The following is a 27858-nucleotide window of genomic DNA, read 5'->3' on the forward strand; positions in this document are numbered from 1 at the left end:
GTATTTAATAGAAGTGGCTATATTATAACTTAAACCAATATTTACAAATATAATTCTGCAGATTCTCCAGTAAGTACAAGTATTAAAAAAAAATCTTGCTCTTCTTCAAATATCTCCCTTAAAACTCACTTCTGCTGGGATGCCTCCACAAAACAGCAGTTAACTCTGGTGGTCAGAGTGCTGTGACAATTGCTTAGCACACTGTTCATTATCATCTAATGCAGAAGTCCCCAAACTGTGGGGCATGCCCTCCTACGAGGATGTGGAGGAACATTTGGGGGGGCCTGGCCAAGCCCTGGGGGGAGGGCAGGGAGGGAGTGCCACCCAGCTCCGCTCCTGGCACTGCGCCCAGGGACCCGGCTGCCGGCCCCACGTCCAGGGCTCTGCAGTTGGTGCCCTGGCCGCTGGCCTCGGCCCCCAGCCTCAGCTCTGTCCCCTGCCCCAGTCTTGGCCCCCTTACCCGTCTGCGTTCCCCCCTCCCAGACCTGTGGACCCTCTCCCAGCCCCAGCTCTGGGGGTGGGGGGTACAGTGTACAGGCATGGGGGGGGAATGAGGTAAAAAGTTTGGGGACCACTGGTCTGTTTATTGTACCCACCTGTTTTCTCTCATCTGCTACTTAGATTGTAAGCTCTTCTAGCAGGAACCAACTTTTGTGTTCGTACAGGACCTAGCAGAGATGGCCTCTGATTCTTGGCTGTGGCTCTGAGGTATTTCTGCAGTACTGCTTCTACTAACGCAGTACTAATAATAATTAATAAAACTACAAACCTTTTCCCTTGTTACCTATTAGACCAAATCATCATCCTATCTTAACAAGTTGATTTTCCCACCAAAGGTTAGAAGGTGATGGTGTGTAAATGATAGCCCCTCTCAGAGTACATAGTGTAGGGTGGGAACAAAGAGATTTGTTTAAAAGAAATGAAATCATCTAATAACAGATATTGAACTTCCAACTGCAAATGACTTATCCGGACTGCAAGGAGCTATCACATTTCAGAGATTGCTTTAATCAAATGGAGGAAATTAACATACAGAATAGAATATTAGTATAGTGTTAAATGAAAAGTGTGTATAGGCAGCAAGAGGAAAATTAATCAATAAAAACCAAGTTTAGAATATTTTTTCTCATCTACTGATACATTTAAAAGTTTAAAAAATGAAGCTAGCAATCTAACTTGTACCAGTAATTATGAAAATGGATCTAGTGCTCACGGATGTGAAGATAAAAATAAATTAGCTGGAAGAAGTTCTTCATCTGAGTGTTTTATGATAAGAATAAAATTGGAGGTTTGATTGAATGATTATTAATATACTCTTTAGATCCCATAGAAACCAGTGCATAGGGGCTCTTACAGCTATTTTAATTGAAGCAAAAAATCAGTGGAGTGGAAAGTGCCCTGACTCCTCAAGATATGTCAAAGTATGTAACATGGTAGACACGTGGGGGTTTGGAGAACAGTGACAACTACAAGCTGACCTTTAGTGAATTTAATCTGCAAATGGGTTCCTGCGTAGGACAGCTAATGCTTTTAGTTATTGTAAAGGCTTGCGCCTGGATTTTAGAGAGCTGAGAATAAGTGAATTCAGCAAAGCAGCACTATGAACATTGCATAACAAACAGGTGGATTGTGGAAGTATTTAAATTATATGCTGAGAAAATTTGCAGGGTGTATGAATGTATAAATATAAGTAATGCACAATGGGGAGAACGATATGTCCATTCAATAAAGGAAAAAGGTGTTGACACTCACTGAAATTGGAATAATTGGGAGACCGAGAGAAGGCTGCTGAAGAGAAAATGATGATTTGTTGTTGATTTGTGTTTATTTAGCAATATTCTCAACAATTCCAGGGGTTTGTTACTTGGCTAAACATTTGCTTTCGATTGAAACTTGTGATTTTAGGTCTGAGTGTGAGAGAAAAAATTGTAAATCATAAAATTTGAAGGGGAAAACAGTTGGATTTTTTTTTAAGAACATGGGGTGCACAGTCTAGTCTTACAGATGGGAAAACTGAGGTACAGAAAGGTTCATTGACTTGTCCAAAGTCATCAGAAGACCAGATTCAGGATTTGAACTAAGGTCTCATAACTCCTAATCTAGTACGGTAGCCTCTAGGCCACACTACCTTCTCATATAGTTTAATGAGTTATAAGTGACACAAGTAAAAAGATTTTTCTTTTCAATATGTGATTTATGTGTTATACCCCTCTAGAGTTTTGCAGGCCAGCATTTTACAGCAGTATTCCAGTCATACAAATGTATTTTGATATTAAAAATGGGGCCAGGTTCTGCTCTCAGTAGCACTGAGGTAAATTTGGAGTAACTATGGATTTAACCTAGTGTAACTGTGAGCAGAATCTAGCCTGAAATATGCTGAAGTCGCCTAATTTAAAACTGTCTGTTGAGCATACGCAACAACTTGTTTTCAACAACAATTAGACAAGGATTTTTGGTAGGTGAACTTCCTGCGTATGGCTCTGAGGCATTACACCTCCAATGGAATGTTTCTGGCTTGTCAGGTCACTAATCCCCATGTCAATGAATGTCGTATGACATGACAAGCTGATCAATCTCTGAAATGATACGTGCATAACTGAGCTCCTGAGTTGGCCTGGGCAAAATTTTACACAGTTTTGCATCAACCATTCCCCTACATTGTGACAAAAATCCACCGAGGGAACCATGGAATGAAGAATCTAAAAATTCACCTTTCCCTAACAAGGTCATGACATTACACGGCGGGAGCTATTGCACTAGCTTGCCAATAGTGTTCATCTTAAAGGGATGAACACCCGTTCAAAAGGCATGATACAATGGCTTAGAATAGACTGTCCTGTCAATGAGCCCTTTATGCAGGAGTCCTTAAGCCCTCATTAACAGATACTATCTTCTGCACTTCCACTGAAACAAGCAGCTTCAAAGAAATCAGTGCAATCTCGGCTGAATAATGAAGAATATAGAATCTTGCACTCTTCCAATGAGATTTTAATTATGATACTATAATCAGGAAAGGCAATCAAACCCCTGTGTGTTACAATGGTATCCAATGTCTTTCTCCATTCACTGCACATCCATGGTGCCCTCTTGGATCACAGTAATAATAATGCTCACCATTCACATAGCCCTTTATTAGCCAGATAGATTCTCTCCTGCCTCAAAGCTGTGCTTGGAGTTGGCAAGAGGGGTGAGCATCAAGCCTCCCTGATCTTGAGGAGTGGCCCCGACCATTTAGCATTGCTGTTGGAACCTGTAAATTGCATCACTGATGTAAAGTGCACATCAGTGGAGGATTGGAATAATGGAACAGAGCTCTGCTGTGTCCCCTCTCAACACCTGACACACCTGAATGTCCGGAGGAGGGCTGGGATCAGAGGGACGGACCCAGAGCCAACACTTGTGCCCAGCAAAGAGTGCCCCTCTGACAGGGCATTTGCTACTGGGAACTTGTGGCCAGATTATATCCCCTTTATGCCACTTGAGTGGTGCAAAGGGGCAGTATGTCAATGGAGAATCTGGCTTTATATGTTCAAAACTGGTTATAACAATTAATTAATCCTCACAACATCTGGGGGTGGTAAGTGGGGAAGTGTTATTGTCTCAATCTTTGTCTGTAAAATTAAGTGTCCTGTCTAAGAGTACACAGTGACCCACTGGCAGAGATGGAATTAGAATTTGGGGCCTCCTGACTTACATCTTGATGCTCACTCCTTCAAACTGATTCCCAAGACACAGATCGCTTGCATGATGAAAATGTCTTGTACATCAAAGTAATAATTTTCACTTTTACTGTTTTCAATTATTTAAGTGGGGGTTGGAGAGGTGGGGAGAGTTTTCCTGCTTCTGATGTGTTTCTTCCCTGTCTGTAGCTACTACTAAATTATTGCCAGGGTTTACTTTTTTCCCTGGATCATAAAGAATATTCTGAAGAATTGTTTTGCCTTTGGACTGCACCAGATGGCATGTACAGTACATGGCATGTATTTCCAAACATATGTTCAGAAGAGAATAGTCCAAAACTCCCCAATAAGGACACAGTAAATAACTCATTTTCAACTCTGGTGGCATTCCATGGAAGATCTCAGAGCATTTTACACACATTAATGCTCACAGCAAGAATCCAGTGAGGGATGGAAGTCTTGATATCCTCATTTTACTTGAAAGGAAACTGAGGCACCAAGAAGTGAAGTGACTTGCTTATTTGAGTACATACTCAATGGCAGAGCTGGGAATAGAATCCAGTAGTCTTCAGTCTCCTACTTTAGCCACTAGATCACTTATAATTAATCTCCTGTCTATATTATTATTTATTATTATTATTAATTTGTATTGTGGTAGTGACTAGGAGCCCTAATCATGGACCAGGACCCCATTGTGCTAGGTGTTGGACTAATAATAACATAATACATTAAATAATAATTTATCACCTCTATAATCCCCAATCCATTGTGTTGGACACTGTATAAAAATATAAATATGAATAAAAAGTCCCTATCCCAAAGGGTTTACAATCTAACCACTTTAAGGCTAATATAGCATTGTGCTGGAAGGGACAATGGGTCTGATTCTGCATTTTCACCATTTTTACACTGACCAAACTCCATTTGCTTCAGTGCAGGTTACAATTAATTTGCAGCCCTGTAAGTGAGAGGCGATTCCAGTCCCCTTGGGGCTCAGCATTAAAAATAAATACCAGACTCTAATTTACTACTGATACTGGCACCAAAATGATTACAGTCAGGTCTCCTTAGGCATGTAAATGGTGGCTTGAAAAACTATACCACAACTGTTGATCCATTACATGCATCCTTTGTGCCCACTGCAATAACCGGGCACAGTACTTGCAATGATGAAAATGCCCTGTCCTCCATAGGACATTAAATCTATTAAAACTTCAGGTCATTGTCTTTGCCACTTCCCTTATTGACTGTATGCCTGGGCTGTTGTGCAAATTGGTCTTTCTAAGATCTGCTGATATCTGGTCCATGTACTGAGTCTTTGGCCTCCCCTTCGGTCATCTTCCATCCTTCCCACTGCAAGGGCCATCCTACCGATATAGCTGCCAGGTCTCTGCTGGACAGATCCATACCAACGTAGCCTAACCTCCCTCAACTTGTCTTCAGGTGGGGCAACTCATATTAGGTCCCTCATAACCTAATTTTGCTGCCTAACCATCTGACCATCTTCATTTCCATAGTGGAGAGCACACAGATGTCTTTTCTTGGGGCTGGCCAAGTGTCTGTTCCGTATATTAGAATGGTGTCATATTACATTTTATACACTCTACTCATACTTCAGGTATATGAAAATATATATCAATATTCTCCTCCTCTTTTGATGGCAGTAACAAGGTCCAGATGCCCAGCTATGGAAGTTATTTTTCCAGCACTGGCATCTGTCTCATTGGCACTCTCATTTGACTTGCACAGAAGCAGGGTGCACTTAACTGACCAGTTGCCCATTTAGTAACCACTAAAGGAAATTCATGTTGCATTTTATTGCCATCATATCTGCTATTTACTATGGGATATATTATGGTTTTTAAGCAATAGCCTTCAGTAGGAGTCAGGGTGTTTGTGTGTGGGGAGGGGGGGGGGAGGTCAGGCATCAAAAAGGAGCCCCTGGGATCATTTTGGCTCATTCCGCAAAAATGTCTGGGTGGGGAGCAGATGCTGGGATAAGAGCAGCACCCCCTTTAAAAGGTTGCAGTATGTGCTAACCCTACATATTCTGCTCCACTTGTCACTGCAGAAGGCAGGAGAGGCCCTTTTCCCATGTCCTCTTTGTGGAGTCTAGCATTGGTGTCAGTGCAAAATATCTCATGTCAGGAACACAAAATCCCAGCCTGTGGATGCACAAATGGAAGGGAAAATTCTGCATTCTCTCTTCCTTCCCCCAAAATGCCCTCTCAGGGCTAGTCAAAATCTAAGTAAAATTCTGGCTGGTGCCTGCCCTGGGCACCTCCCAGAAAACCCATACCGAGAGGAGCCAGGCCTGGCGATTGTCTGTCCTGAGCTTGGCTCCCCAGCAATTTCTGTCAAAGGGAGGCTTGAGGCTTTGGATCAGACCTCAAACCTTAAGATGCTCTGCTCTGTGTGATCTCTTGTGAACTGTACTCATAAGCGACCCTGCAATAGACACGCTATGACAACAAACCACGTTATACATATGGGACAGAAAAAAACATTCTGATCATTACTATTCATTATTTGTACTGTGGAAGTGCCTAGGCACTATGCAAATTCAGAACAAAATAGACAGTACCTGCCGCAAGGACCTTACAATAAGGGGAAAGGTTCCATTTTCAAGTTTCCAAGGGACTATGGCTACCTCAGTGATTTTGACAAGGATGCCTTGTAAAGTCTCATCTGATTAGAAGACAGTGGCTGGACATGAACCCAATATAAAACCCCACATGTAGGTATTAAACCTATCGAAATTCCGTGCCTATTTGATTGTCAAACTGAATTCAGAGTTGGCAACCTCAAGTATCCAAAAATCATGAATCAGCCCTCTCCAAAATAATGAGACTGGCTTAAAAATCATGAACTTTAAATATAACAGTAATACACTAGAGATTGTTTTTATTTGCCTTCTGGATTATGAACCTTTAGGATGCAATTGGGTCAGATTCTCAGGCTCTTCTCTGCAACCAGGAGGCTTAGAAGCTTTCATTTTTTTAATGAAAGCTGAGATATGCATATATTTACATGACTGGAAACCAAGGCTTTAAGAAATACACCAACGATCATGGGACTCATGATAAAATCTTGCGAATAGGCAGCTAGATCTGTGCGGAGAACAGAAATTCCATTTTGTGAAGTATTTCGAGGTTTTGAAATCTAGTTTTGTTTTGAATTGGAATGAAACTCAAAATTTTTCTAATTCTCTGTAAAGGAAAAGTCTGAATTTTTAAAAATTTCTGATTGATTGAAGTGTTTTGTTTTGACAAAATCATATTGAGATGTTATGTTTCAATTTGACTCTTATTTTATATTACAAAATAAAAAAATCAAAACAAAAAGTAATTTCAAAATGAAAAATCAAAATGTTTCATTCCAAAAATGTTGAAATGGGATGTTTTGACACTCTTGGAATATTTTCTCTCCCTCCCACCCCACCCATTTTTTCTTCAAAATAAAATGATGGTTAAATCATGATTTTGCAAAGCATTTCAGTTTTGATAGAACTGCATTTTTAGACAGTAAATGGTTCGGTCAACGTTTTTCTGACCAGCTCCATTGGCAACTGAGAACTCTGGGTACATAAATCTTTCACCACACTGCCTTTTATAACCCATTGTACTTACAACTCTCACATTATACCAGAACAACACTCCCATTCCCTTTTAACTGAAATCACTGGAGCTTTGAACAGGCACAAGGGTCTTCCTGCATGGATGTGAGTTTTCCTGTGTACGCAAGCTGACTTACATTAACACCGGCTCTTATTGCTCTTTTCCTCATTGTCCCTCTCCCACTACATCCTACTGTTTGTTTTACTCACAGTTGAATCTTGTCTTAAACTAGACTCTGAGCTCTTTCAGGCAGGGTCTGTCACTCTACGTTGTCTTCGTATGACATTGTGAGGGGGTGGGCTAGGCCCAGAGGCCCCCTGCGGGAGGCCTCAGGGTCCTAAAACAGTAGTCCCAGGAAAGGAGCAGTGGAGAGGTCCTCCAGACAGGCTAGAGTGGCTGCACGGGAAGCAGCTAATCAGAGAGGCTGCAGGGAGTGGCTAATCAGGGCCCAGGAGGACCCTATAAAAAGGAGCTGCAGCACTGTAAACAGTCAGTTTCTTGTTGGAGTGAGAGTTCAGGTGATACTCCTGGCTGGCCAAAGGGAACGCTAGCATAATGGACAGCTCAGTGCTAGTAGGGACTGGGGGAGTGAGGAAGAGCTCCTGGCTGGCTGCTGGGTCTAAACTTAGAAGGGCCCTGAGCAAAGGATGAGGTGGTGGTGGTGAAGGCTGGGGCTCTGGGGAAGTGCCCATGGAACTGAAGGCAGTTGTCCTAGAGCAGTGCTTCCCAAACTGGGGTTTGCAAAGTGTTACAGGGGGCTCTTGGGGAAAAAAATTCCCTAATGGTGGACAGAGCTGTCCCTAGGGACTCTGGGTAGCATGTGGCCAGCAGCCCAGAGCTCCTAGACTTCCAAGAGCTAAGCAGATCAAAGCAAGCATATCTATCACACTGAGGAGATTTAAACTTCAAGACTCATAAGAAAGGGAGGTGGATATTTTTTGCTGTTTTTAAAATTAAATAGGCAGTTAGTATTGTTTGAAAAATTATTATGAAGAACAAGTTTAAGCTTTGTTGTAACGTGAGTTGTTTGCCTGGACTGCTCAAGACCTGAATACTTGTGTAGGAGGAACTCTTTGAGTTGGCTTCTTAAATACCTTCATGCTGTTTCACATCTGATACTCCTTGATGAAACATAAGAGCCTTGTCTTACAACAGGCTTATTCAAACTGATACAAGCTATGAAAGTGAGATCTTGGAAGAGTGTTGCTGTTTTCATAAGGTAATACAAATACTGTACTGATAAATAATAATTAATAAATAGTGTGTAATAAGCATGTCACAAAAACAAATTTTATATTTCCAAGATCACTGCTTTTATAATTTATACTCAGGTAAAGGAGAAAATCCCTGGAAATATTCATTTTTAAGAGGGGGTTTGTGAGACTTAACATTTTAGTGAAAGGGGTTCACAGGTTGTTAAAGTTTGGGAACCACTGTCCTAGAGGGACACAGAAGCATATGGCTGCTATTCTTAGGGTCCCTGGGCTGGGACCTGGAGTAGTGGGTAGGCCTGGGTCCCTCCATAGGCCACTGAGGAAGTGGGCCTACAACTGGACAGCAATAACCCCTTAGAAGGGGATCTGAACTGTCAAGAGGCCCAGCTGGAGAGATGGTGCCAGAAGGGACGAAGAGGGAAAAACCATGGGCTCCATGGAAGAAGCCCTGGGCGTTTGGCCTGATATCAAGGCCAGAACTGTTTAAAGACCACAGACACACCCTGACCAGAAGAAGGCGCTCATGAGAGGTGGGTGCCACACTGTTACTGGATCTAGCAAAATGCTTCCCTTTATGTGAATTATCACTTCTGGAATGGCAATAAATAGCTTTAAGTAGTGTACAGGGTCTTAAGTAGGCCCTCTATGATGGGTGAATTTCACCCAAATATCATAAATGGTGAAAAGTGGGTTAGAATTCTCATGTTATCCCAAAGTGTCATTAGTAACAGAGAAGGAATTCTCTTTTTCTAAAAAGATGTTAACTTGATTTATCCATTTGGGGACAAATCATGTTAAGAAGTGTGCATCTGATCCTGTACTCAATGATGTAAATGACAAAATTCCCCATGAATTAAATAGTGCAGGTTTAGACCCCCTATGTTTTCAAACAAAAATTGCTTGTCTTTATTGACACCTTAGATTATTCAAACTTTAATTATACATATTATTAGCATTTAGGCGCCCCAGTCGTAGATGAAGGCTGCATTGGGCTAGGTGCTGTACAATCTTTTTGTTCTGTTTGTAAGATTTTTGGGGCAGGGATTGTCTAAGTAAAATTTTAAATCTCTAGAATGTAAAAACTTGAATTTACTCTTCACATATTATGATGTTCTTGTATTTCACTCATCTTGGACTAGGATAGTTGACCAATCATTTTTGCTTTCTGGTTTTCATGCACTGACTAGCACCTTACTGAAATATTTAAGGGCTAATCTGGTACTCCTATCACAGGCAAAACTTCAGGTGGAGTCATTAACAGTTTTACCTACGTAAGTACTGCAGGATCAGACCCTTAGGCTGCAAAACTGCAGAGGAATCTTTATGTTCAAACAAACACAAAAAAAGGCTTTTGGAACAGAAATATAGATATAACTTCATGGTATTTCTATTAATTATTAGCATTATGGAAGAGCCTGGAGGCCTCAACCAAGATTGGGCCCCATTGTGCTACGTCATTTACAAATCCATAGTAAAAGGTAGTCCCTACCATCAAGAACTTCCAATCTCAATACGTTAAAAAAAGGAAGGCTGGGAAGGAAAGCGGAGGCCCAGAGAGAAGTGACTTGCTCAAGGTCACACAGCAGGGGAGCTGGGAACATCACACCACTTTTATAACCCACTCTTAGGTTTTTTGAAACCCTTTGCTAATGAAATGCAACATTTGGGCCTAAATTGCAGCATCCTTTTAATTCTGCTTAGGGTTCCCTGGTTGTGCTCTTAAAATTCCCAAAAGGTTCCCCAGGGCCAGTGCAACCTATTAGGTGTCCTAGACGGTCGCCTAGGGCACTAGCATTTGGGGGGCGGCATTTTCTTTGGCGGCGACCACGGCGGCCGGATCTTCGGGGAGGGGGCGGAGCAGAGGTGAGCTGGGGTGGGGAGCTGCCGCACAGCTCCCCGGGCTGGGGGTGGGGAGCTACTGTGGGGGGGTGCCTCAGGGCAGGGGCGAAGCTGCCACGGTGGGGGGGTGCCTCAGGGCAGGGAGCTGCTGCAGGGCTCGGGGAGGGTGCAAGGTTAAAGTTTTGCCTAGGGCGTGAAACATCCTTGCACCAGACCTGCCTGGTCCAGGCAAGCCTTACGCTACCGTGGTAGCAAGCATTATCGCACCCATTTTACATATGAGTAAACCCACACGCATTGGGAGGGTAGTGCCCAGATCCTCAATGGTATGTAGGCACCTAGCCTCCATTGAAGTCAATGGGAGTTAGGCATCTAAATACCTTTGAGGATCTGGGTCCAAGAGTCTGATCCTACAAAACCCTTACTACCATTGAAGTCAGTGAAAGAGAGGGTTGGTGTTTTTTCCCCAAGGTCACACATCTCTCACAGGCAATGCCTGGGATAGAGCTCCTAGCCCTCTGCTCCATCAGCCCTGGCCTAACACAGTAAACGCCCATGCACCAAAAGCTGGCGCCTTACAACGCACTGGAGCCCAGGCCGGCGCAAACGTGTCTCCGACCCAGACCCGAACCCGCTGCTTCAGCGGCTGAGCAATGCGAGCGCAACAGGATCCATTTCTCCGCCTTCCTCATCGGCCTCTCCTAGCGGGCTGCCTGGGGTAGAGGGCGGAGAGCAGCGACCCCTTGGGAGGTGCCGGGTCAGCCACTCCCCGGGCGCCTCGGTGCCTCTGCTCCACTGCAGCAGAAAGGTGCGCGGCCGCTGCTGCCGCCGGGGGAGAGTCCCCAAGCTGCCGACGCGGTTGGACTGAGCCGAGCTGTATGGGAGGAGCTTGGGCTTTAATGCACCATAAGGCTCCAGCAGCCAACAGCCGCCGCCGCACGAGCTTCTCTTCAGCCGCCTCCTGCAGCGGCCCCTCTCCCTGAGCCCGCGGCTGCGAGCGCGGCGAACCCCGCGGTGCCTGCCGACCCAGCCGCCAGCCTTGCCCCGCTAGGGAAACACCCAGCAGGGCCGCAGCTCTGCAAGGTTACCCCCTTCTCCCCCCCCCCCCAAAAAAAACCCGGAGCCGCGAGCTTTGCAGAAGCGGACACCATTTTGTGGCTAGCGGCTTCCTGACTGGGCGAGCCGGGGACTGCTGCATGCGGAAGGGAGCTCGCCCGGCGCCAGGGGAACCTGTTGGGCACCGCCAGAGCAGCGCTCGCAGCCCAGCCCAGCTGCGGCACTTCGCACTGGAGCGGGGGCTTGCGGCAGCCTCACTGCAATTCGCCCGGCTGCAGCAGCCGCCGCCGCCGTCCCTGAGAGGAGGAGGGAATTTGGACCCGGTGCTGCAACAGCAACCGCCCCCCGGGGTGGTGTAGGAGCCCGGGGTTTGCACCGTGTGCATCGCCGTCCCTGGGCGGAGAAGGAGATCTGGACCTTTGCTGCAGCCGGAGGAGGTGAAAGCTTGCTCGGGTGGTACCCCCGCCTCCCCCGTAGGGTAGGACCATGCTGTGCTCGATGCAACTCCCCTGCCCTCCTCTCCGCTGAGCCTGGCCGTGTTGGGGCGATGATGGATACTTGCCTGCTTGTTCTCACTTCTCACGAAAGTAAGCCTGCTGTAAATGGAGGAGGACATTGATACCCGCAAGATAAACAACAGTTTCCTGCGCGACCACAGCTATGCAACAGAAGGTAATTGCATGCTGAGGAGCCCACGGCGCGGAGAGCCGCATTCCGCTGGGGCGGAGGGGGTGGGGGGTTGGCGATGGCTTGGCGGGGCTCAACTTAGACCCAGGGCAGATCCGGCAGCAGCTCGGCCTCCGCATCTAAAAAGCACGGCCCCGGGGGAAGGCATGGGTGTAAGCAGAGCTTGTCGCCATGGCACGGAAAGGGCCAGAGGGTGTCGCTGGAATGGCAGCGGATTGCCACCGTGGGAGCGAGGAGGGCTTGGGCATGGAGCAGCAGGTGGATCCGGACAGCACCTCCCTTCGGGAAAGGCCAGAGGGGCCGTGCGGGGGTGTGGGCAGGGCCGAAGCTGTGCCCTACCCTCTGAGTCACACACCGGGTGAGCGCCACTGGGATTCGGCTCTGCTCACATCTTTCTGTGTCAGCCTCGCCTGCCCACTCCCAGATGTCACCAGTCTCCCTCGAACCCTTTTTTGCTTTCATGGGGCCACGTTACAAAACGAAATTTAGCTCATGGTTGCCACAGGGCAGGGCTTCGGTTCCTGCCCGTTCGTTCCTCGTCAGGATTATGTCACGCATCCAGAGGACAGTAAAAAGCCCCAAGCAACCGGAGCTCCCAAAAAACTGCTGATGTGTGATGAATAAATCGTGTCAAAGGGAAGGGCTGACGGCAGCCAGCCAGGTTCCGACACACGCGTTCAGAATGCAATGGGTGTCCATTTAGTTATTAATTCTGCAGCAGTGGTTTCTGCTGAATCAACAGTGAGCGGAAGCGGAGTGGGTTTAAAGTGTTCAAACATCTGGGATTTGTCTTGAAGGGAAACAGAAGGAAGAGGTGCCTTCTTTATTCGCTGTCCTTCAGTTAACCCATTAAAGAGGCTAGGCAGGGCTGTGCCTGGTAGATTTTTCACTATTAAGGGTGAAACCAATGGGAGGTTTGGGTGTGGAAGGAATGTAGGATTGGACCCCAGCTTTGCAGATGAATAATGATAGAAACATCTCTGCAATACTGGGATGGAATCTAGTTGAAATCAGTGGTATTTCTCCAAGTCGATGCTGGTATAGCTGAGATTAGAATCCTGCCCACTGCTCCTGCAGTTGGGTGAGAATGAACTAATTACATATTTGTAGCAAACTGCCTTATTGGTATCATGCTGTCTTATTAATAGTTTTTTAGCCTTTTCATCTTCAGAATATTTGGAAAACAGTAGTCTCAACACACGCATGCAAGGCAAATAAGAACTATCATCCTTATTTTTACAGATGGGGAAACTGAGGCAAAGAGAGAAATTGATTTGCCCACTGTTGTAAAAGGAGTCACTGCCACAGCTGGGTTAGATCTCAGAACTTCCTGTCTCCTGACATGTTACACAGATCCCTAGACCAATCCTCTCACTGAGAAACAATATCTGTTTAGTTTTAAATTTGGAAATTGTATTAATTTGCCCTTTCACTTATTTCCTATCTGTCTTATGGCCTGAAGGCTGTGGAATTGCAAGTGTGTGGATGAGTGTGGAATTGCAAGTCAGATAATTCCGAGATCTAATCCTAACTGCCATTGGATGACATTGGCAAGTCACTGCATCCTTGTGCCTCAGTTTTCCCATCTGTCAAATGGGAATAATGCATAACTCTATTTTGCAGGGGTGTTGTGGAAGCTAATTAACACTTTGCCTGTTAAAAGTGGTATTTAAATACAACGTATTTTTAATTACTGTTGTGATAAATGGAAAGATTTGTGGAATATCAAATAGACATTGAATTACAATTTGAGAACATGGTACGTTATATTCTGACGATATCACTGGCATTCAAAGAGTCTGAGCATAGGTTTTTTTATTTTAAATTCTGGGAAATACAATATATAATGTGAATGAAAATATTTTATTAGGGTTATAATTATTTGTTCCTCTTCAGACTTATTTCCTGAAAGGTTTCCACATGAAGAAGTATAATTTGACTAGCATATTGCAAAAAGGTGAATTGGCTGTATGTAATTCTGCCAAAAACAGTATATACAGTACCTCATCCCCCAGCTAAGCATTTCAGGTTTGGCCACTGGTGCATTTGAACGTGGCTTTCCTATTCTGGTATGGTGGGGGGGTGGGAGATCACGTGGCCTTGTAAAGTTAGAGTAACAGAATGCAAGATGTAATACACATTTCACACTGCATTCTGCCACAAAAAGGCAGCCTCCACCCAGTGGGTAAAGCCCAGGAAGGATGGATAGGAAAAGGACCTATTTGCCTCTGTTAGTATTTCTGATTCCTGAAAACCTGCAATCTCAAAACTCTCTTGCTTCCCAGACAAAATTGCTTGTTCAGACAAAACGCAGCTATTGTTCAAAAAGAAAAATTAATCCTCTGAAAAATTACAGGGAACCCCTTAAACAAATAATCCCTTCAAACAGGAATCCAGATTAAGCTCTTTACTGCTTCATTCTCCTGAAATGTGACACTGATACGACATACACAGAGAAAATCAAATGTATGAAAGGAGAATGAGATTTTTTATTTTGATGTGCTATTAGATGGGAAAATTAAATTGTTCAAAAGCGTGGGACACCTAGTGATTCACAGATTAAAACACTGATCATGTACAAGGTAGCACTGCTTGTGGGCAGCTGAAATGTACCTGGTCAGTCAAAGGGCTGCAGCCTGGACATGGATGGCAGAGGCCAAAACATCCAGAAAGGTAATTTGGTGAGGATTTGTGGGAGGCACGCTAATAGTCCTTTCTTGATGTAAGGGGAGAGTGGCGGTGCAAATGTCACCCTCTAGGGGGCAGCTGCTACAGCTGACACATTAAGTGCCATTTGATTTCCACATGATTACCTGCTTGGAACTCAGGATGAGTAGAAGGATGACTGGCTGAGCTGAACCTGCAATGATTTAAACTCCTAATGCTAAGAAGTCTGGGTATTTCAAACCTGATGCTTATACTTTAAAGCTATTCCTTCCAGCTGTTGCATGGCAAATTCCCCCAAGTTGTGCCACAGAATTCCAGAAAGAACAGCTTAATGCAACAAACTAGAGAACAATAGTGCCTCCTCTCCTTAAAAATGAAATTGAGGAACCTTAATTATACCCCTGATCATCTAATAGGTAACATACCAGGTCAGAATAAAATGTCTGTTGCTGGACTTTAAGAAGTAGATGAAAATATTTCATAGCAGAATATCAGCTGGGAGTTTCTTTTGCACCTATCATGCTTTGATGGACTTCTGATTCCTCTTGAAATATTTCTATTAGAACGAGGCTCAGTGAGCTGTGAAATACTATAGCTGGTTAGTGCGTGGTGTAAGTAGAAAAAAAAATCATAGGAAGTTGTGTTTATTTCTCCCCCCCACACCACAAAAGTAGCATATGTCTAAAAAGATTTGATTGATAACATTTCTTCTATTAAAAATCCTTACAATGCCTCTGCAGTATGTGAAGACTTGCTTTTGAAATGAGGTGGCCCGCAGTGTTTTTAACTGAAGAAGTAAATGGGGTTATGTAATTTGGGTTAGTGAAGTGTTGTTGCTACTTAAATCGCTTTGATATTTTTATGCAAATGCAGGATAAGTATGGTATTTCAAATGCATTCACTTGAATCCTTATCTTTGAGCAATGCTCAGACCTACCGGTAATGGAGGGAAAAAATCAGTGCTATTAAAACTCAGCTTTACAGTTGCCAGGAATTATCAAGCTATTGAATATAATAAACAGAATTGGTATAAAATTACTGGCAAGTATTATGAAATTCACCAGAGTTATAAGACAATGATGAAAAGTGTGTACTAAATTTCATTGCGGAAGAATTGCCATTCCATTCTGGGTCATTTTATGACCCAGAAATGATATAAAATTTTCACAGAATGGGAAATATTCCATAAAATGCCCCAGACATGCTTTTTTGATGCATAAATCAACCTATATATGAACAGCAATTTTAAAATTAAAAATGCAGAGTCTTTGCTTGAAAATAGGACAAACTAAGACCCTTTATCTGAGTGAAAAGGAACCTGTTTTTGCTCCACAGAGGTTCCATTTATTGAGCAAAATGTTGGAGAGCTAAAAGTCTCTCTCCCCCCCCCCCCCCCCCCCCCACAAAATTGGACCATTTTCCTTAGCTTGAACCGAAAGGTGAATCCATTATATGTTTAAGTCTTCAGATTTCAATGTGACTATTTTGCATAGCCCTGCTATTTACCCAACACTTCTCTGAAACCCTCTAGGTGGCTTGCAGGACAGAAAAGTACTGATTAAAAAAATGTGAATAATCTCAATATGGTCCCTTTATGCTTCTCATGTTGAATGGAAAGTGCTGGGTTCATGATGAGCTGCTTGTACTCTGCAATTTCCAGTGCAAAGGGAACTGCTGCTATTACCACTTGCATCTAGTAAAACAACACTTTAGTAAAACGGACATCATTTTTTAAGCTGTCTTGCAAGCCGTCTGTGTCTGATGATCCCACTGATGTCAGCATGCATTCTGAGTGTGGAGAAATTTCAGGATTGGGCTTTTTAGCCGCAGCTACTACATTTGGCTGACTTTGCCACTAAAGCTTACAGAAATCTCCATTCCTTCTAGTTTTTGTAGGATACATCAAACTTAATTTTATGCGACTCGACAGGTGCCCTTGCCATTCCAGACATCTGCTAACCTCCTCCAATGGAGAGGGCTAGCAGGTGTTTCCTTCACATTGCAAATGCCAAATATAGTGCAGTAGAATCTGTTTTGTATTCTGTTTAAAATTGTAAACACTCCGCAGTCAGGAAATGCGAAAGTTAGAATTCCTCTAATATTCTTAACTTCCCTGCATTGCACATATGGGATCCAAGTTTGCCATGTTTGTGACTTGTCTGAGAATTGCTGCTATGTGAGATGTGGAATAATCACTAGGCAGTGCTCCACCCAGATTTCCAATGATTGTGTACTTGTGATAATGCAGAGCTGTGTAGAGAGCTACTGGGGAGTTGTCCAGGAGCCCCAGGCTGGCACTTTTACTATCAAGAAGCTTATGGATGTGGGTTAAGGCTAATTGAAACCTGGCTCCACAAAGAGTTTACCCATTCAAATCTTTTAGGTTCCACCTGAAAGACTTTTCCTCTGACCACTCTTAGAAGCCCTCTTCAGACTCCCCAACCCAAGTTCCTCTTCTTCCAGAACCTTCTTAGTCATTCACAGCCCCCTTCTTCCTCTGCAGCTTTACTTCTTTGAGCCTCGCCTTTTCCTTCTCAGCCCCATATACTACTCCCACATTTACTGAATGAGATTCCTTCCTCTTTTGCCCAGGGGCCAGCAAAGAGGTCTCAGTAGTAAAAGCCAGGCTGCCAAATTGGGTCACCCATGTCAGTCATGTGCAGGCTGACTGCTACGTATCCTTTCTCACAAACTCCCATTTCCTCAGCCCACCTGGACCATGAGACTTGTGCTGCAATGGACTCGACCTGGGCAGGGGGAAGAGTCACCTCCGATGTCTTACATTGGAAGTACTAGCAGTCCTTGCAATGACTGGATCCTCTCCTGAGGCTGCTTGAAATGGGCATGTAATTTAGCTATTGTGATTTGGGGTCAGGAGGGAGCCAGTTTGTCTGAGAAGCCTGCAATGAGGAGAGAATCATTGGAGGGAAAAACTGTTGGGGTGGGTGGGGATGCCTGAAGAAGGAAATGAGGACAGAGCAGCAGAGGGCTTAATTACACATGCTCAATCAATGCAGTGGAATGGTTTCTTGTAAAAGCAAGTTCTGAGGTTTCAGATTCATGACTGAAGGGTTAAATGACATGACTAACCCCATCCTATTGGCAATCTTGCTTGGATTACTGCTGTTCATTACTTGTACGAAAGACTTGGTAAGGACGGCTAGTGGGCCAGGAACATCAGATGCAAGACTCACTTTTGCAGTTGGGGGGCCAAATTCTAAAATCCTCCTCCCCCTGACTTCAATGAGAGAGCTGTCGGAGTTAAGGTAAAATGAGCAAGGACCGGAGGCTATGACCCTTTTGGGTTTGAAAAAGATGTGGACTGAATACGGTATTCAACATATTATGCTAGCAACCAGGAAGACAGCTACACATCTGTGTCTGTCAGAACTCATGATCATATCTGCATCTGAATGCCAGGAAATCCCATCTCTTTATTTTTTTATTTTTTTTTTTAAATAGCTGGAAACAGGGTTTTTTTTTTTTCCCCTTTGCTTGCTCCCCAGGTTTTGCATCTCAAATCAGACTCTTTCAATTCCTGCCAACATGATAGCACCTGCAGTGTTCACCTGTCCATGAGGTGGGTCAAAAGGTACTCCTGTGAGGAGTTGAGATACCACTGAAGTAATTTAGACTCAGATCCTCAAAGATAGGCTTCCAAATTCCACTGCAATCAGTGGAAGTCCCTTTACGGATCTGGGCCTTAGAGACTAGCTCTTTTCCTGGGAAGGGAACCACACAGTGAGTCTATCAATAAGCAAATAAGGACTTTACTGAAACAATCACTAGGTGGCTCTCTGACAGGAAGCTAGTCTGCATATTTTTGAAAAGGCTCAGAACCCACTATCTAAGTGTAGGATCCTCCCAGGCATTAATTGTATGTGCCCTAGGAATCAAGCGGAAATGCAAGCGTGCTTCATTTGTAGTCTTCACGCACAGAAAGTGATCGGAATCCAAAAAGCCACATGGAATCTTTCCCCTCATTTTCTCTCCCTCCTCCCCCAATTCTCCCACTACTTGGCATATTGACTGTCTGATGTATGGAACATTTTTTTTTGGTGGATGGAACTGGAATCATGCCCTGGTTCCCCTTGCATTTACACTGGTGCAAATCAGGAATAACTCCATTTGACTTCAGTGGAGGTACAGTGATGTGAGAGGCGACTCAGGCCTCTGGGTATCTAGGATTCTGGGGGAAATTCCAAAGGGGAAAATACTCTTGGGCTATATAATCCATCCCCAGGGCTAGTGGAGGGTTGTTCCTGACATCCACTTTTCCATTGCTTCACTGAATGCCCCAGTGCTAGGGCTCCCTCTGCAAGATTGTTCCACGATTGAATAAGAATCAATGTTATTGATGTTAAGAAATCATCCTACATTTTCCTTTTCTTAATTTAATTCAGTTTCATGTAGTTGTAGCCCCCTTTTTCCAACTCTAAATCAACTTTGCCCTCTTTTCTGTCTGCACTGTTACCATGGACCAGTCATATCTGCACTGTGTTCTGGTTTTGAAGAAGTCGCTTTTAGAACATGTAATCCCCCCACTCCGCCCCACAAAATGAAGACTAGCCCAACCTTTACAAAAAACATGTACTTAGAAGCCATCTCACCAGTACCTTGACAAGGCCATAAGGTATCTTGGAGTTGTCAGATGCATAAATCGCCTGTCATGTATTGCAAAGGGCAGGATTAGTTTCTTTTATTTTCTTCTGCGGGGGGGCGGGAGGGGGAAATCCACAAGCTTTCATTGCAATTAAAGACAGAAAATTTCTGTTGCTAATTTCCTCACATAACTGGATCCGAGATCATTGCCCATATGCTTCCCCCGCCTTCCTCCAATTGCCCAGCAACCACGTTGGTCTTTGATTCATTTGTGTTGTGTTATATCTAATGCTGCTGGCAGGCATTCCAGGACATTCTGCAGAGTGCAAATTAATGCATTTTTCCCTACACTGACAGAATTTTTAAAAAGATTAGTTTGCTTACTGGGGCTGGTTTTTGCTGTGCTGGGAACCTAAAAGCTTTTTACTTTCAATGTCAACTTGATAAGAGCTCTTTGTGGCCATGACAGCAACTTAAAAAAAAAAAAAAAATCTATCTACAGTCGCCTTCTTAGAAGCATGAAATAGCAGCTCTCCCTCTCTCCTTCCCTCCCCTGCACACCTTTTCTCCTGCACTTCATTAAAGGTGAGCGATGTTCAATATCTGTTCCCATGGAAAGATCCATATTATTGTTGAGTGGGGCAGGTAATTAACCTGGGAACCTCATTAAAGTTGTTATACCCTATAGATATTTTTGAATATGAAACTTAACCCTTTCCTCTACCTGCATTGGGGTTGGGGTGTTTTTTTTGTTTTGTTTTTTGTTTTGTTTTGTTGAAGCTCCTCTTTTTCTCCCCTGACCTTCTCCACTCTTACTGGGTCTGAGGGAGTCCTGATCTGGACTCGTTGTCTAATCCACAGATCACTGAAAATGAGACCCTTAGAATTCAGCCATTTGTGTTGTATTGCGTCAAAGCTGACCGGGATTTACTTTAATCTGTAGATACTTTAATCTGTGGATTAATAATAGAATAGACCTACTTGGGGACACGGTAAACCGTGGATTACTGACGTGGCTGGGGGCAGTTAATCATGCGAATCAGAACACATTGTGACCTATCCCAGAGAGCCACTCTGGTCATGGTGATAGAGCATCTGCTGCAATCATCTTCCCCGTGTGCAGAGGAAGGGGGTAAGTAAGATTCTTTTTCCACACACACCCTGTGCAAGGACTAGGACAGCTACAGTCCATGGAATTGAGCAATAGCCCAGGGACTGTTCCCTCTGTGCCTCCAAGGAGCTTTGCACCACTCTTAGCATAAGCCAGTAGCTAAATATCACAGTCGAGCCCTAAAGATCCAATCCAGCCCCCCATTACAATCAATGAAAAGACTCTGTATCCCGTAATGAGACTCCTGGACCATTTTGTCACTGAATTTTTGTATCGCAGTAAGTAATATAAGTGAGACTCGTAGAAAATCAAGGGAAACCGTATTTTTCCCTTCTGTCAGAGGATCTCAGAGCACTTTATAAATGATCATGAATTAGGCCTCAGACTACTGCTGTTGGATAGGGCATTGATACTGTTGGTTTTATAGATGATGATCCAAGACACAAGTGAAATGAGTGTGAAAGTGCTGGGGATATGACATCGGATCATCTGACTTCCATTTGCTTTGGACACAAGACCATCCTTTTCTACTGAACCAGCATCTTTATCCTTTTCTTTGGTGTACTCACTCCTCTCATTCTAAATCCATTGGAGTGTAAAAAGAAAGCCAGATCCTCAGATAATGCCTTTTGTATAGCAAGCTTTATATGGGAAAGAGGACCATATCCTTGAGATCCAATCAGGTTTATACTGGGAACACCAGCAGGCATCTTCATTACAGGGGTGGCCTCTTGGTAGTTAGGAGACTGAAAGATAATGCAAGGAGTTAGACCATTTGGCACAATCACTTGGTCCTATTTCCTTCCATGAGTGATGGGTATGATTACACTTGCAAGGCTAAATTCTCTCCATGTTTCATATCGGTGTAGACCCTTGTAGAGAGCTCTGATAGAAGAACTTCTGAGCGTCCAGATTGCAGTGGTGGAAAGCAGCATTCACAGTCTCACTTAAGGGGAGAAGCGGGTCTGTAAGGGGCCAGCACAACCCCAACAATGCCTGAAAAGGGGACTCTGCCAACACTACCAGTGGATGGTGGATGAAACTTAATTGGATGTGTTGATGCAGGAGGTTAGACTAACTGATCACAAACTGTCTCTTGGGCTTGAAAATCTGGGAATTCAAGTGGCTCTGCACCCCTCCCAATGGGACCCTGATAAAGCTCTGCAGAGTGACATGGAAGATGTCTTTAGAAACTAAAATGTCCAGCCCCTCAGCACACTGGCAGCACTGCCAACATGTGCTAGTCATGCCGTTGGCCTGAATGAATGCGGTATGTTCTGAGAGCTAGCAGAGGTGAGACAGGGCACGTAGAGCAGAGATGTTGGTGTGACAGGATGCTGATTAGGTTGCTTAAAAATAAAAACATTTTTTTTATTTTTTCCTCCCGGTCTTGGTTGCGTGACTGCAGTGAAAGGGCTTATGCTAGCATACTGAGCAGGTACAAAACTCCCAGCTGTGTTCAGGGCCTAGGCACTGCATGGGCATCACCACCACTACATGCATGGGCCAGTGCAGAACCTCAGAGATTGTTTGAGGCTCACAGCAACGTGTGTGGCTGCTGCAAGATTTTGAGCTGTAGAAGGTAGCCGAGTTAGTCTGTAACTGATGATGTGAGGGATTTAAGTGGCTTGTGACTTCTTCTGGGTTTTAATGATATCTGTGGCTACGTCTGCACTACGTATCCTACACGCCAAGGTGAAAAGCAAGCTGCATCCATGCTGCAATGCGTAGCCATATGTGTCAGGGGAGGCAGCTGGGAAAGGCTCCCGTGCATCCCTGCTGCATGTACTAGTGGGGTTCCTGTATATCCTCGGGTATAACCTGTGAGAGAGTGCTCCGATGGAAACGTCAGAATCACTTCTCCAGGAGTGAATCCTTCTTGCAACACAACAAGGGTAAATTTAGCCCTTTAAGAGCCAAATCCATTCTGCCTCTGAATTCAATGATTTTATTCCAGCGATGGATTTGGTGGGCCAAATCCATTTGGGTCAACATTAAAGCTGTGTGGAGTGAAGTAATTTTGCTCCCCGTGGGATTCATATGAACAATGTCTTTGAGTTTGGGATGTCTGGGCTCTCATTGATCTTAGTGGGAGCTGTTTGTGATCAGTACATCCTGATAAAGCCCTGGCTGGGATGATTTAGTTGGGGATTGGTCCTGCTTTGAGCAGGGGATTGGACTAGATGACCTCCTGAGGTTTCTTCCAACCCTAATATTCTGTGATTCTAAGTTCAAGTGACTTTCAGGATCTCAAAGCAAAACACAGTAGTAAGTGCTGAGTGTTGCTTGATTTTTTTTTTTTTTTGTCTTAGAACCATAGATTTTATTTGTATCTAAAACAAACCAACGATCAGCTCAAATCTACTAGAAAATGGGCACAAGCTCCATCAAAAGTTTCATCATGAGTATTAGAAAATCATTCTGTGAATCTGGGCTGAATTCCAAGTCACTAACAGAACCCCAAAAGCCAGAGAAATTCATGAGATTTTTTGGTGTTTCCTTATGATTGTTTCACACATTCAGAATCAATGTCCTCTTCTCTAATAAAGATATAATAGGCCCATTAGGGTCAATATCTCCATTTGAAATAGTTGTTCATGTCGGTTTTTGCTCATCATATTGTGAGCTTGATTTCTGGAGAGGAAACATTTTGAAGGAGCTGTAATTCCTGTGATTGAAAGGGTTTGTTTTCTTGGAGCAGCTGCAGTCGTGCAGCTCTGCAAGGAATGGGAAAGGCCAGCGCAGATGCACAGTGAAAAGTATCCTGTTGACTTGGTTTTAAAAAGTTCTGGAAATGTAGAAACAAATTACTAGAGATCTTGCACAGTGCAAATGTGGAAATAAACCAATTTAAGTGTGGGGTCGGGGGGAGATGGCAGGTCAGAAGGGAGGGAAGCTGTTGTCATCCAAGGATCTCGAAGCACATTATTATTTATTACAGTAGAGAATAGATCGGTGCCAGATTGTGGTAGGCGCTGTACAAACACAGTGTAGTAAACCGTCCTTGCTCTGAAGAGCGTACAATCTAAATAGAACAAGACCGACACAAGCGGAGTGAACAATATGATGGTGGCAAATGTTATGTTAGTTCTATAACTTTTATACAGGCTTTATCTATATAATCTTATTTTTAAAAGTGTGTGTGTGTGTGTATATATATATATATATATATATATATATATATATATATATATATATAATATATATAGAGAGAGAGAGAGAGAGAGAGAGAGAGAGAGAGAGAGAGAGAGAGAGAGAGAGAGAGAGAGAGAGAGAGAGAGAGAGAGAGAGAGAGAGAGAGAGAGAGAGAGAGAGAGAGAGAGAGAGAGAGAGAGAGAGAATGAATCTTATATCTAAATATATAAATACTAATAATGTATAAGAGATCTATACAGGCATTATATATGCTTCCCCTTCTCCCTGTTGAGGAAATGTCAGCCTGCTAGCTGAAGTGTAAGTGCTAAAGCGCAGCTCATGGTGTGTGGTGTTGTTGGTTTTTTTTTTTTTAGTGTGTTTTAATGTTAGCTTGATGCGGGTGGAAAGATGTTGGCCTGACCGTTCTGGAGATGGAGTCCTCTCTTTATCCCCAGAACAACTCTTTGACTCCCCTGCATAACATGTAATTAGCACTGTCATTGGAGTGTCAGCATTTACTAGCTGCGAGCATTCAAAACTGTCAGGCCCCCAAAATAATGAGACTAAAAAAAAAAAAATCAACGAGATTTTAGTCAGTGTTTTCGGTTCTCTTTACATGCCCTCTAGTTTTCGAGCCTTTAGAGTTCCCAGGCTTTTCACTGCTACCACAAAGACTAGAAATTGACTTTGTTTTGGGGGGCAGATTTACAAAGGTATTTAGGTAACTAATGATCTAGATAGGCACCTACTGGATTTTACAAAAGTACCGAAGCAGGTAAAACACCTAACTCCCATTGAAAGTTGTGAGGTATGGGGCATATCTGTTTCTTTAGACACATAACTACCTTTTGTAAATCAAGCCTGTTTCTGTAATGAAACCTGAGATTTTCATGGTATCGTGAGTCAGGAAGGTGGGGCTTTAAGAAAAGCAGCAGTTATTGCAAGATTCTGTGAATAACAATAATGTTAATGGAGAGATAAAGACTTATCTCCCTTGTGTCTATTTTGTCATCGGAATAACAACTTTAAATGTTAAAAGCTCATAGATTTATACATGTCCAGCCTGTTCAGCAAAAAAGAAAATAAATCAAGTATCGTAGGGCACATTATATTTTATCGCTGCTATATTATCTCTAAGCTGGGTGGGTATTAACCCCATAATGACATCTTCAAACAGGATTTTAAATAATCTTGTGGTCTCATGTGAATGTTCCCAGTGCGCTGTGATCTTGAAACTCATTTTAATGAAGGAATATTGACGTGAGACCTGTTTGTCCAGTAGACCAACAGTAACAAAAAAACCCCAAAGAAGTTAGAGAGATGATCCCTGGCGTTTGCGCAAACTAAAAAACTTGGTCAAGAAAAGTGTGGAAATCTTAAAAAGGTAATTGTTTTATCTGTGTCCTCAGAGACTCCAGTTGTGCATGTAGCTTATAATTATGGATTTTTGTTGTTTAGTGCTGAGTTTTTGAAGGCCATTTTAGAAATGGAGGAAGATATGTTACCAATCTCTTTCAAACATAGTCTTGATGTTTTTATAGTTAATATAAAGAACTCCTGTACTTTATTTATATATAAGCAATGTGTCAGTGGACCCTATCAGAGTGCAGCTAGCTGCATAAATATATTACAACTAGTATTTAATGATGACACGCAAGAGTGATTTCATAGTCTCGTCACTTTGAGCAAAATTCTGCTTTCAGATCAGATCACAGTGGATCTTGATTGTGATATTCTGACCTTTCTATACAAGACTTATTTCTTAAAAATAAAGTAATGAAACACAATGTTAACATAGGCTCTCAACCCACATTTCCTACCAGAAGACCCCATCCTGCAAGACTGTGAATGTCCTCAACTTCAGCTGTATTATCATTTTTAGTACTAAGTGTACCATTAGAGTTAATGGGAGCTTGTGACACTTTGCACCTTGCAAAATTGGACTCTAGTATTGTATCATGCGTTTGATTTTTAAAGTTTCAGAGTAACAGCCGTGTTAGTCTGTTAGTTCCATTCTATATGCATCCGAAGAAGTGGGCTGTAGTCCACGAAAGCTTATGCTCTAATAAATTTGTTAGTCTCTAAGGTGCCACAAGTACTCCTGTTCTTCTTTTTGATTTTTAAAGTAGAACTATGCATTGAAATCAGTGATAAAACCTGCCTCAGAAGGGATGGCATGATGTAACTCTTGGTACGGTGCACTAAACTTTAGACCATCTCTGTATACCTTCCTCTCAATTTGGGATGTATCATTCCACAGTTTGAGGTGAATAACGGGAAATTAAATGTCAAAGCTGCCACCCTGAAGTGAATAGTGCAGTTTGCATAGTTATACTTATGAGGCATGACTGAGTTTTCACCTTGCCTTGGTTTTGCAAGAGCTCTGTTAATGAAATATTCTGGTTTGTTCTCTCCCTTCCCCATCCCCTGTAGCTAATGAACAGATGAGTTTGACCAAATACTAACTGGGTACTAACAACGTTTCAGTAGCAAACAACTGAAGAGCAGAATATCAATAGACATGATAAATTGTTCTGACTGGAGGTGTAGATAAATACTACTGAGAAAAAGAGGGCAGGGTCAGATCATGAAAGAGACGATCCTCATACCTTGCGTTGTTTATGCAAAATAATGATGAATCTGGCTGAACACGGTGCTCAGAATGATAGGCGCCAGATGCAGTTTCCAGTGTCTTGAGGAAGCAATAACTTGTTAACACCTGGCACCCAACCATTAAACTCACTCAAAACACAGTGCAGAACACTAACTGCTTGTACTTGAGTTTTGATGACATAGCTGGTGAATAAACCTGTTTGCAAGAAGAGACAGTGCACATCTCTAAGCCGCCATTTTAGTACCTGAGTATAGAGATGTCTACTGCCAGCCACCGTGCTGTGCCTGTGAAATACCCTGCGGATGGATAACTTCAGATTTCTGGGCTGTCAATCCAGTATCTTTCATATGTATTAACCTATTTAAAATGAACAGGGAAAACCTTTTAAACTCTGCTTTTTATGTACTTTGGGACCCTAACTCAGCAGCTGTGTTGTAGGACTCTACAGTCATACGCCTTGACCTTAAAATCAGATTCATGACGGGTCCTATAGTCACTACCTGAATATAGGTAACAATTCTCTCATTTTATATTTAGTCACTAGCTCAGGCACATTTGCACTAATGTTGCATTTGCATTACACGTGTCTGAGATGCATATTTTGATGGCGCTCTGAGAGACCAACCCCTCCTTTACCACATTTCCACAACTTTGCGGGTTCTCCACCTGCTTTCCAGGATCTTAGGGAATGCACGGAGACACTGGTCTGTGCCAAAGCTCTAGTTTGGCAATTACACTACTTTAAGAACTGTACATTACTGTTGAGAAACAACCAAGCATTCAGATGCTACTGGAATCTTCACTCGTGGGCCCCTGACTCCCTTGTGCCTGGGCTGGAGGATTTCTCTCTCTCATTTAATCATTTCATCTTAAAATAAGCACTCAAATACATCCTTTAAATGCAGTTTGTTGTGCTGCAGCCTTAATGAGCTATTTGAATATTGTGATGCACGCTTTGTGCTGGGAACCGCTTTGAAGTAAAAGACACTTAGAACGGCTGGATGTTTGTATAAGGCAAACGAGCTTTAAGGTTAGTAACCCTAAAGACTTCATATGATGTTGCTTGAAATGGTGTGGGTAATGCTGTAGGAAGTATTACTATGCTTTAAGGTGAATTCTGACCTCAGTGGGGTTGTCAGGGAGGGTCTAGATCAGTGCAGAATTTTGGCCTACAGATTTTGTGTAGTCACTTTGGCAGAAATGAAAGAAAAAAAAATGAAAAAATAGCATGAATAGTAACAATAAATATGGGGAAAATCTGACATGAAGTTCCATGGCAGATTTCTGAGCTACCAGGCAAGAGAGCTTCTGTTTGATTCTCAGCCTCGGCTTCTATCAAGTTATCGGGTTGACAGGTACTGGGTGTGCTAGACCACAGCATGCTTGATGCTAGCAGTGGTGAATGTATTGTAGGAATGGGGAGAATCTCTCTTATGATGTTGTGGTGGATTATCAAGAACCTACGTTTATTCAATGAAATAAAAAGGACCATCGGTGGATCTGGAAGGCTACTAATCTAAATCTGATAACAAGAAATACTTTTATACACGATGTAATGTTACCCTGTGGAACTCATTGCCACATGGTATCTGTGAGGTTTAGAGGCATTCAAAAAGGATTTGAATATCCACAGTTA

General features: G+C 43.2%; 1 protein-coding gene across 5 annotated transcripts in view; it reads left to right on the forward strand.

Moving 5' to 3' along the window:
* Nucleotides 1–27858, forward strand: part of PPP2R2B (protein phosphatase 2 regulatory subunit Bbeta) — a 243761-nt gene that overhangs the window by 74294 nt on the left and 141609 nt on the right. The window contains exon 1 of one of the 5 annotated variants that reach the window (XM_042850854.2): nt 10995–12078. The exons of the other annotated variants lie outside the window; for them this stretch is intronic. Coding sequence (XP_042706788.1) covers nt 12009–12078 — 70 coding nt within the window. The 5' untranslated portion in view covers nt 10995–12008. Of the gene's footprint in view, nt 1–10994; nt 12079–27858 lie in introns of those variants that run through there. 5 annotated transcript variants of the gene reach the window in all.

Source organism: Chrysemys picta, chromosome 8 (assembly GCF_011386835.1).
Source record: "Chrysemys picta bellii isolate R12L10 chromosome 8, ASM1138683v2, whole genome shotgun sequence".
NCBI lineage: Eukaryota > Metazoa > Chordata > Testudines > Emydidae > Chrysemys > Chrysemys picta.